The sequence below is a fragment of the Mytilus trossulus genome, chromosome 2 (assembly GCF_036588685.1).
Source record: "Mytilus trossulus isolate FHL-02 chromosome 2, PNRI_Mtr1.1.1.hap1, whole genome shotgun sequence".
Taxonomy (NCBI): Eukaryota; Metazoa; Mollusca; class Bivalvia; order Mytilida; family Mytilidae; genus Mytilus; species Mytilus trossulus.
The window spans coordinates 12,500,586-12,512,918 of NC_086374.1; the positions used below are offsets into that span (position 1 = coordinate 12,500,586).

The 12,333-nt window shown below is 29.1% G+C and overlaps 1 protein-coding gene across 3 annotated transcripts in view; it reads right to left on the bottom strand.

Annotated features, from left to right (window-relative positions):
* Positions 1-8,417: 8,417 nt before the first annotated feature.
* The window catches only part of LOC134706516 (E3 ubiquitin-protein ligase HECW2-like), a 48,012-nt gene continuing 44,096 nt past the window's right edge, over positions 8,418-12,333 (bottom strand). For all 3 annotated transcript variants that reach the window (XM_063565528.1, XM_063565527.1, XM_063565529.1), the window contains 4 exons: positions 11,951-12,065; positions 11,260-11,345; positions 10,514-10,626; positions 8,418-9,902 (listed from right to left, as the gene is read on the bottom strand). In XM_063565528.1, coding sequence (XP_063421598.1) covers positions 9,791-9,902; positions 10,514-10,626; positions 11,260-11,345; positions 11,951-12,065 — 426 coding nt within the window. In that variant the 3' untranslated portion in view covers positions 8,418-9,790. The remainder of the gene's footprint in view (positions 9,903-10,513; positions 10,627-11,259; positions 11,346-11,950; positions 12,066-12,333) is intronic.

Sequence of the window (12,333 nt, forward strand, 5' to 3'; positions counted from 1 at the left end):
TCATTCAAAAAACTAATCTACCAACACAAGGTAGACAATCTGACAGTGTTTATTAGGAATAACTTTAATTTGTTTAGATTCCCTAAAATCTTACCCTGCCAATGGGTCTCATAATTTCGTGTTATTTATCGGTCGTTATAAGTATATTGTTCGAGTTGTAGAGTTTCAGGAACATATGTATTCACATGTACCAAGATATGAAACATGTTGTTTCACCTTCAAACACATTTTGACTTACCCTATGTAATTTATAGAAATGTATAAAGATGTAAGAATTGTATAAGAAATCTAATATTGTTTGGCGAAAGAATCAAAATACGATGGTTTGGGGAGAGAGGTCAGATACCATAGTTGGTGACAGAGTTAAGATACGACAGTTTGGTGACAGATATGGTTTATCATTGTATTTGCACTCATTTCCTTTAAGTCAGTGATGCATGTTCTTTTGTAAATGTCACATAAATTATTTGGTCATTTTTATAAATTTCCTGATACAAAACTTTGAATATTTCGAAAAACTAAGGATTTTCTTATCCCAGGAATAGATTACCTTAGACGTATTTGGCACAACTTTTTTTCAATTTTGGGTCCTAATTGCTCTTCAACTTTGTACTTGTTTGGCTTTTGAACTTTTTTAATCTGAGCGTCGCTGATGAGTCTAATGTAGACAAAACTCGCGTCTGTCGTATTAAATTATAATCTTGGTACCTTTGATAACTAACTAAAACGTTACACTCATGACATTTTTTGTTACAATGTAGAATTAAATTTTTTATAGGAAGCACATATCGTTGTCAATTTTTGAAGTTAGAACCAACTCATCATGATACTAAGTACTTTATCGTAAACAAAAATACCATATCTAAAGTATTAAACAAGACTGAACAAGGTTCAAAGAAATATTTCCTTTTTTTTTATTGAAATAGCCCTTCTCACAAACATGTATAACCTCGCCACATTCTTTATGTATATACTATGTGCATATCCCATGTAAGGAACTTGAAATTCAGTAGTTGTCGTTTGTTGATGTGTTATATATATGTTTCGTTTATTTTCTTATACATAAATTAGGCCTTTAGTTTTTTTCGTTTGAATTGTAAATGCGTTTGTCATTTCGTGGCTTTTTATAGCTGGCTATGCGGTATGGACATTGTACATGGTGTGAAATGTTGGACTCTTGTTTATACTTATTTAAATTTTATTTTTTATTTTTTCACATATTTTTTATGACAAAAGTTTTATCTTTAACTAAATTCAGCATGGATTTTTTTATACGTTTCTCGTACGCAATATAATTTTGTTAAATCTTTTACTATTGGAATAATTTATAGTCCGTGTAGAACCGATTACTAACAACATACATGACATAAAGAGAATATCAACATCATATAGAATTTTTGAAACCAAATATGTAAATTATTATTAGTCACAATGAAAACGAGAAATGTAATTAAACACACATAAATAATCAGACATTTTAGTGTCACAGTATAACTCATTTAAGCACAAGATTTATTTCACATTTTAGCAATTCACTTTCATTTTTAGAGATAAACCTAAAGGAGTGTTTTTTTGGTTTTTTTTGTATATAACAATAATAAGTTGTATAATAAATATTCAATGTTAAAAAAAAATGCTGCCCTAGAAGTATGAAACTTTACAATAAACAATAAAACCAATGATGTTATCAAAACCATGTGCTTCTGAAGTCAGAAACATTACAAAATTAGTTCTAGCTTAGAATTATAGTCAAGTGATGTTACATTACGGACGCTTCCTACATTCCTTCAACATTATTATAATAAAACTGCATCAAACAAATCTTCTCTTTATCGTTCCTGGATATTTTTTTCTGTGTTTAAAGTCTGGGCCACAATCCGTTATATAAAGCTAAAATGAATAAATATATTTTTATCTTTTATCTATAAATCATCCTTCCCCAAAAAAATATTTATTGTAAATATGTTGAGATTTTAGTTTCAAGAGCATGTGCCATCTTATAACCTTCACCATATAGAAGTTAAAAGTATTCTGTATATGTAGAGAGATAATGTTGCAGGTACTTATTTGTCCAACGATTGTGTTTGAAGACGTCATTAAATGGCATCAAAAGGATGTCCGACTCTATATCTATAGTCATACAGGGATTGATATAAAATCAAAACAATTTCGGTTTCGATGAAATTAATTAAAAACTTCCCAGGATAAGTTTAATCAAAGGACCAATAAGTTTCCACACAAACCTTGGTTTTTGAACATTTTTTCTTCTTAGTTGTTCCTTGTTTTAATTGAATGACCATTGAGCACATACATTTTGATTTATTTTATGAAGAATGTATAAAATTGAAGATTATTGTTAAATATATAAATGAGATGTTAAATGATAGAAACCACCATATAAAGTGCATTAACTGTGTATTGTACGCGTATAGTGGTATATGTTAGTATATCAATAAAAAGTCTCTTGTTGTCAATGTTGAATGCTTGTTGTGTATATTTTTGCTTTTTTAAGAACAGTCGTATAGTAAAATTTACATTTATAAAGTGATTATCTTATCCTATCTTTTCTGATGTCATAAGTATGGATTATGTAAAAAAAAAACACCTGGTAAGCCAGATAACACGACAAAATTAACCAAAACCAAAAGCCCTACGCCGTATTTGGCACAATTTTTGGGAATTTTTGGTCCTCAATGTTTATGTGGTCATTTTTATAAATTTCCTGTTTACAAAACTTTGAATTTTTCGAAATACTAAGGATTTTCTTATCCCAAGCATAGATTACCTTAGCCGTATTTGGCACAACTTTTTGGAATTTTGGATCCTCGATGCTCTTCAACTTTGTATTTGTTTCGTTTATAACTATTTTGATATGAGCGTCACTGGTGAGTCTTATCTAAACGAAACACGCGTCTGGTATATTTAATCAAAATTCTGGTACCTTTGATAACTAATTAACCAAAATAAACCAAAAATATGATAATTCATGACATCGAAAATTTAGTGAGCCTACAAGAAACACAGCTTAGTTAGTTTCTTACATTCTGAAATAGGCAAAGATCTCTTAAATTTCAAAGCATTCGATAGAATGAACATGTTCATGATTTATTTTTTTCATTCGAAGCTTTTAAAATTTGATCATATGCCGTTTGAAATTTGGTCCGCTAGTTTATAAAAATCCACTGTTTAGCATATTGGAAATATATTTTAGTCGTTTCTATCGGGTTTGACAAATGGAGGTTTAACTATCTATAGAACCAGGTTATTTTCCTCGGACAATGCCTATACAAATTCAGAAATATGACAGTTGATTGCCATTCTACCGATCGTTTATAAAGTTGGCTTACGTTTGATTTTATCTGATTTTATAGACTTATATACATTAAAATGTGCTTGAATTTAGATTTTGGAGTTTGGTATTCTTACTATTACTTTATGATTAAATAACTTTCGTCGTAGATGTGTTTTGTTTACACGTTGACTGCTAATAAGTTTCCATGAAAACGTGTCTAAAATTACTGGCACTATAGACATTATAACTGTCAAAATATTACCCTTTTTAATTCGGTTTCTACCAAAAAAAGGTAACGAAATTCTTAGTGTATGAATCTCGTATTAATCTTTCAGTTCTAGATGGTTCTGTCCATAAAAGGAAAAGTAACAATAAGGAACGAAAAACGTCTTAATAAAGCAAAATATCATCAACAGCTACATGTAATGGTCATTGAATTGTGTTTATACAAATCTTCACTTTTTTAAACTGAGTTTGGCTAAAAGCTGTCAAATACCACTATACAGAAACGATTATGTCAGATACATTTGACTGGTTATTTTTTATAGGTTTTTGCTGCATAAACTGTTACTAGATAAACCTTGGTGTTTTATACAGTGTTTCTTCTATGGTGTTCCTTGTTTTAATTCAATGAGTAATAACCACGTATATTTTATTGTTTCTTGTGAAGATATATTGTAGATTATTGTCAAAGGAATCAGTGTGATATATAAGGGTGAGATGAATTATGATAGACACAACCATTAATGGTGCACATGAACTGTATCTTATAGTTTTATATGTATTTCAATTCAAGGTCTTCTGGTTAATGTTACATGCTTGTAATGTTTATATTTTGCTTTTTAGGAATATTCATATACTTAGATTTAACATTAATAAAATTATTATCCTACCCTAATTTTTCTTTTGTCAGTCATTTGGTCTGGATAGTAATACAAGTGTAAGACTCAATCTGATAGATTAATAATAATTAAGGACTGTGTATAAAACTTAACTGGTAACCCAGCTAACACAATAACTTAACCAAAAATATGATAAATTGTGCCATCGCACATTTAGTGGGCTACAACAAAGACTGCTAACAATCTTAAATTGGCAAAGATCTGTCGCATTTGAAAACTTTCGACTAAATGAACATGTTTCTGATTTTTTTTCATTCGATGCTTTTAAAATTCGATCATACGCCGTTTGAAATTTGGTCCGCTTGTTTATAAATATCCGCTGTTTAGCATTATGGATGTGTATGAAAGATAGAAAACAATTTACAAAAAACAAAATATGACAACCACTGAACAACAAATTACAAAAGTTAATAAGTTATTTAATTCTGATAAGGCGGTAAATTTTAAACACATAAACATTTGGTTTAACATTTGCCATTTGATTAGGGACTTTTCGTTTTGAATTTTCCTCGGCGTTCAGTATTTTTGTGATTTTACTTTTTGCAGTTGAACACTTACTTAAAGCTGGGATTAAAAGATATATGATGGTTAACGTAGCCAATATAAAGTAGGGACCTACAGTTTTTGTAAGTTTGTTTTAAACATTTATATCAGCACTGTATTAGATACATAAAACTAGAGGCTCTAAAGAGGATGTGTTGCTCGCCTAGATTTAGTAGCATCTCAAACATTGTGGACTAGAATATAAATCATAACAAGATTATTTTGTTTGTCTTGTATTTCTGATTTTTTTTCTGTTAAGAGTGTATCTATTTTTTATTTTTTTTTAATTTTTGCCCAAAACACACAAAAAAAAGAAGGGCAACCACTCCTACAAGGATAAACCAACAAACATATACTGAATTTATTATCATTGGACAGATAAAATATGTTTATTGGCGTTGGATATTACACAGCATTATATTATAAAAAAAATTATACTGGAAATGGGGAATGTGTCAAAGAGACAACAACCCTACTAAAGAGCAGAAAACAGCTGAAGGTCATTAATGGGTCTTCAACATTGTGAGAAAATCCCACACCCCGAGGCAGGCTTCTCATTTTATGTTTGTTTTTAGTGTTGGTGCTTTGCTATTTATTATATCCTTATATTTGTCTTGTAAAATTTGAGTACTGGGTTATTTCGTATCTTTGATTTCTAGTTATTCTAATGTTACTCCTTATATTCATTTTTCTGTTGGTTATATATTTGTATATATAATACTGTTGCAGTAAAATATTTAAAGCAAAAGAGCATACTCTGCAAAAGTTGGCCTATTTTTCTGATCACAATTTATTTTTTGTTGAAAGTCTTTTAAGATAAGTTATCTTCAAGTATAGTATATACTTGCCATTACCAAAGAACCATACAATTACATTAATGGTACCAATTTTACTGCACCAGATGGCATATAGACAATACATACCTTTTCTGTTATGTTTAAAGAGAACGAAATTGAGTCCAAATATAAAAAGAAAGTGTGGTATGAATACCAATGAGACACCTCTCCGCAAAAAACAAAATGACAAAAAACTAACAACCACAGGTTACTGTACAGCCCTAAAAAATAAGCAAACTCTATTCAAAACGTTGAAGAGCTGACTAAACCACAAAGAATGAAAGCCAAACCTGACAATGAATCAGACATGCATTAGGGAGATACATTCCTTATATTTTAATAACTTGTAAGTCAACATTAGAACTACCCTGTGGAACAAACAAGAAATACGCTAGTATTTGTCTTACTGTTTATAGTATCTGTGGAAGGAACCAAATAAAGCAATATTTTACATTGGCCAATGAAAAATTCAAACGAGGTTAAGATAAAATGAAATCTTTCAGACAGACCTAACAATCAATCTATGCACAAATTATTATTGACATAATGCTTATAGTAAACAGACCAAAACACAAAATTATCCTACAAACTAATAAACCATGAACATGAGGTCCAACATCTGATAGTTTTTGCCCGACTGGTATATACACCTTCTTATCAGTCCATACACCAAATAGAGTTGACCATCATTTACACTTAATATGGATTGGGAGAGATTGAACTAAATGTTTAAAATAATAACAAGTGATAACTATAAAAAAAGAATTCTTTGATGCATGATGATTATGTAATAATGGCAAAATTATAACATTATCATTTTAGTGGCGATTTCACAATTTATTATTTTTTTCAGTTTGGTTATCACTGGTTGTCACTGAAAATCAGACCTTTGGCCCAGAATGTTGGATTGATATTGACACACTAGTAATGGATGGAGTAATATTGACACACTATTAACTCATCATTCTACCTTTATAGAAAGTCTATAAATTAGCATCACCAGCTGTTGAAGGCATAAAACTTTGCTCAGTGCTCGGAGCGCAAAAATCATGCTTGAAACATGAATTCCCACAATTTCATTGGTTGATTTTCGAGTCTGAGTACAAAAATCATGCTCGAAAGTTTTATGACCGTGAGGCCTGGTGTTGTTAATCATATGCTGTGACATTACTTACATTTATTTGTCATGCATTTGTTTGCTGATACACATATGTTATATGGCTTCCACTAAAAAAGCTTCATTGAAACTATTGTGCTACAAGAATTCTATGCGTTTCAAACTGCAGCTGTTTCAAATAAATAAACAAAAAGGTAAATGCTTAAATTAATTTATTTTTTTCCATATTTAGGTCTGTTTGTTTACATCTATAGAACACATAATTGACCATGCATTCTGGTCATGTAAACAACAATATTACAAAATTCATATGTATAAACTTACACAAAATATCCTAATAAACAAATATTGCTATCATACAAATAGATAAATTAATTCTGACAACATTGTTTTAAATTAGATGATAGACTATATATAACTTTGGCTTCTGTACATATAAAACAACTTATACATGATTATTAATGATAAAATGAATGAACATTGAAATACATATAAAAAATCAAATGAGCTTTGAAGCCTTACAACAATAGCATTAAACTGTTAACTACAACGTTAACCTAGGTTACTTTATAAACTGTTTATTCAGAGTCTACTGTTCAATCTGTTATTTTATGCTACGATACTCTCTGCCCTAAAAAAATAATAAATACCTGCCAGTTAAAAAAAAACCAGTTATAAACAGTAAATAGCTGGACAAGGAGAGAAGAAAAGTTGCAGAAAAAAAACAGAAGTTGGTCAACGACTTGACGTTAAAAGTTTATAGGGGGTGTTTCGGACTTATAACAAAGAAAAATAGGAGAGAGAGGGTATCAGGGAGTGTAGCATATCACAACATAAGATTTTAATCAGATTGTAGAAATGATAACATTAATAAAACCCCAATATCAAATGGTTACAGAGTAAAACATATTATACCTTGTGTTAGTAGAAATGAAATTGGTACATCTTGGAAAACAAGCACTGTTTATATGTCCTTAACAAATAGCCATCTACATTCTGCTAGTTTATTCTCAACAAATATGTATATACAAACATCAGTATACATCTGCTTTGTTAGAGATTAATTCAGAGGTTGACTAAACAAGTAATACATACAATGATTATGCATAAATATATTCATCAGGCTCCTAACCTCCATTTCAAAAAAAGGTCATGAGATTTACCAGTAAATCTGGAACAAAATGTTCAAAACACTAATGTTCGTAAAACAGACAACCTTTTGAGAAATGCCTGTTCTATTCCCAAAACTTATGTAGAATTGAGTTAAATGTTAAAAAAAATTGTTCTTTTCTTTGGCTTATAAATAATTATATAAATACAATAGTTGTAGATACTTCTATAATCCCCAATATACAATTATATTTGAATCGGATTGCAATGTAAAAAGACATTCTTTCTTTGGCCTATACATAATTTTATTAATTAAGCTTGCATTGTTTTACATTTCAAAATACACATATAGAGCAAAATAAATATCACAACTCATCATATCTAAATAAAATCAATGCCCAAAAATAGTTTCTTAAAAAATATTATGGTATGCATCAATAAATTTTCAATTCATCAATTTTACAGTAAAAACTTATCAAAATGTTAACCAATTTTCAGAATTATATGTTCAATCTCTGTACTACAATAAATTGCTTAAATTAATAAAATACAAATGCTATTTTTTTTGTCTAATGTCTAACAGTCATAGTGTTAACAAAAAATAGTCAAATGTCAACAAAAGTATATAAAAGTTTGAACTTTTGAATCACCAAATCTGAAAAACAAAACAAACTTCAATGTTCACCTACTTAAATTTTCTTAAGATATTTTGACCTTACCTACTTGTTGGTAGAAGAGTACAATGTATTTGGGTCAAAGTGTGTACTCTCTTAATATTCTTTAATATTTTATTGTTTTAAAAAATCAGCAAGTTGACCGTAGTATGTCATTATAATAATATTACAAATAACTGTCTTATTTTAGAGCATATTAAATGAAAAATGAAGTACCAGATTAAAGGAGAGATAGCACAGACCAATTTTCAAAACTAAGTGTAGGTAAATTGGCATCCTATCAACATGTTTCTAAATGATTAAATATATATGGAACTTTTTGTTTTAACAAAAGTATAAAATTACCGAACAACTTGAGAGAGGTTCATTTTATCAGAGACAGGATAAAAAATTTGACAGAAGTGTTTCTCAGGTTTTTAACTTTTGGTGATTCAAAAGATTCAGTTAAAAAATAAATCGATTTTGACTATTTGGGATTAAAAAGTTCATTTAAGCAAAAAAAGATCCAGCAATTAAAAAATTGTGGTAAATGATATTACAAATTTGGGGCACTGTCTTGGAAAATGATGATTTGGAAAATCGGAAATTACAAAAGAAAAAAAGCTTCTTGAAATATGGTACCTATCTAATATTTTCGTATAGTATTTCAAAGCTTTGTGCTTCTCCGTACATTAAGTACCTTTTCTTGTCTTCATATCTTAAAAAATAACAAAGAAAACAGCTTTTAAAGCAAACCAAGTTTCTTTTTCCAAAAATTCTATTGTGCTAACTTAAAGCCAGTATTTTGACATTTAAAAATAGTAGTGTATAGTTTTAATGTCTTCATTCTGGTAAACTTATGATTAGGTCCCAAAAAGATTGTAAATATATATATGTATACATATAATATTGTATTTATCTATCTAAGAAAATATAAATATAGCAACTACATTGCAAGAAACCTTTGTTCATTTCTAAATGTAAAGTTACATGGTATTACTTATAATTCCTTGCTTCTTAGTTTCAGTGGTGAATATTCAGTCATAAAGTCAATTAAAAGTTAAATGACATTCACATTTTAAGTCTCAAATAACTTTGTTAAATTTGTTCATGATTTAATTCCAACAAAATTAAAATATGATTTAACTGTAATTGACAAGTGTGAAGCCCTGGCAAGGTAAATAATGTGAAGATAGATTTATCTATATCTATTGGCACATATTGGGTAGTTTGAAAGTCAACTATTTGTGCAGCAATAATATTGATATGATTACTGAAGTCCACCACTTCCTATATTGCACTAGATGATTAATAGTTTATACCAGTAGATGTCTTCTTCACTCTATTCCAAAGGTGCTTGTTTCCTCCACTGCAGTCACCAGTTTCTCATATAACATGTCAAATGAAGTGTATGGGGGAAGATCAACTCTATTGAAGCAAGTATGGGCTCTGTAAAAATAAAATAAAAATTAGTGTGAAGAAATTTATATCACATTAACAGACAACATTTTAAATAGAGGCCTTTTTTCTTGAAGGTCTTTTAATTGGCTAAAATATCTTCTTTTTGAGCCTTTCAGTTACAGAAAAGGCCATTGGTTCACAATTATTTTGAGTATTATTAGTTACTTATTATAACTTCTGCTCTCAAAATAAAGATTTGTATCATTAAATGGAAAACATATGAGAATATGAGAGATTTTAGTGTTACTTGGAATTGTGAAGATACCACTTATAACCTTCTTTGTCTTAGAAAGTATTCTATTTCCAGAAGAAAACCTATTTCTAATATTATTTTTGGTATTTAATTCTGTGTTTCTTCATATGAGAATTTTTCTATTTCCTGGTGCCAATTGTGCATTGTGGACAAAAGGTTGATAATTATAATTTGTACATTTTAAATTGATGTTTGTTGTTTTTTGCATTTTGTTGCCTTGTTACATAACTGAACAATAATCTTGTACAATTGATTTGCCTTAAAGTAACTGAACACCTGACATAACAGTACAAACTGAATACAGATATACCTAACAGTTATGGTATATCTAGTGGTAACACCTTACCTTGGAAGACTGGTGGTACGACCCCATTTCTCTATGCAAAACTTTCTAGGTCCATTACTACCTCTTAAAGCAGAAAATCCCTCATATGGTATGCTAGATGTCCCAGTAACAAACTGTAAAATAACATTGATTGTCTAAAAATTTATACCATTCTGTAAAATATTCTATAAAAATATTTGTATACGTGATGTTGAGAAAATTTTCAGTAATATATTATTTTTTTTTATTAAATAGTTCTATGTGAATTCATGTGATGTGAAAATGAAAATGGATCAACATGCATGCAGTAAGTAGCATGCAGATATTTATAGTTGTGTTGTAATGGTACAGTCTGATAGATAGTAACTTAATATTTCATAATACTATGTTATGACATATGAAATCTCTTGTCTTTAAGGTGTAAGTATTATCACTGCAGCAGAACAAAGTCAATTAATATAAGGGCATAAAACTTATCAAACCTTGTCAGTTAATTCATTACTCCACCTTTGTTTAATAGTCCATAATATTTAAAAAAAAAATCAAATCAAATGATCTTTTACAACTTGAATTAGAACACCTGCCAATATAAAACTCAACATTTCTGATCTTTTGTACTCAATACTGATCAGCTAATAGTTTGCTTTTACAATGATAGGTGGTTTTAAAGTTTTTTTCTGGCATATGATACTTAATTCAACTTCTACTATGTTAATCTAAATGTTGTTGATTTCATGACGATCCAATAGAAAGCAATTAATACAAACCTGTAAGAGACGAAGTCTGCGTTCATTGTCAAACTTTTCTATAGCCTGCCAGAACCACTGTATAACTGGATGTTGGTCATGGTAGCCTTCAAAATGCAAAAGTTTGTAATTTAATTTATTATTATATATATATATATATATATATATATTTCTTTTTACTGCTTTAATAGAAAAAGAATCATTACTAGAAGAAGTTGTAAATAAGCATCTACAATATTGTACTGCCATTTCATACCTGTATGGAATTTTTAGACTGAGAATACCGAAACCTTTTTTTTTTCATTAGGTATTAGCTAGAATAATGCTCTACTGAGGAAATACTAAAATTCCTTGAAAGATAACAAAATATGCTATAGATTAACTTGAATGTTGAAACATTTTCAGGGAATGACAAAGCATACATTAATTCATAAAGAGTGAACATGAGTAAATTATCAGTGTTCTTCAACCACCGGTAGAATATCTTTCAAATTTTGAATCAGTTGCTTTATTTTATTATATTGACTTTTTTAAATATAAATAATGTAAAAATATGAGGAACATATATTTTTTTTTCTATGTATTCTTACTTCATTTTGATGCTATGTGGTAAAATTGTATTGCCACAACTTATTGTGTAGTATGATTTCAGAGGAGTGATAATGTGGGATGTGTTTCACATTTGAGAATAGTGTTTCTGTTTAATACCTACCAGATCTATATTCTGTGTTTCTCCTCCAGTCTTTTACATCGATCTCCACTGTTCCCGCTATAACCAGTTCTAGTTCTCTAGCATCATACATAGCTACCATACGACTGTCTAAAACCTGAAATAGAAATTAAAAGATCTATGAAGGCTTTTGTCTTTAAAACTAGATCTTACCTAGCTAAACTAAGTCAGTGATATAGTTAAAAGTTGGTTTGTATTTCCAACTTATATTGAAATTCAGAGATGAAAAGTGCAACAAAAAATCTATTCATATTCGACTTTGATAATAAAATTATCAGAAATATAATGAAAATCCTGTCTCTTTCAATTTTGTTGAGTATAAATGTACACTTTATTGTTAGAATTATAAGATTTTTATGCCAAAT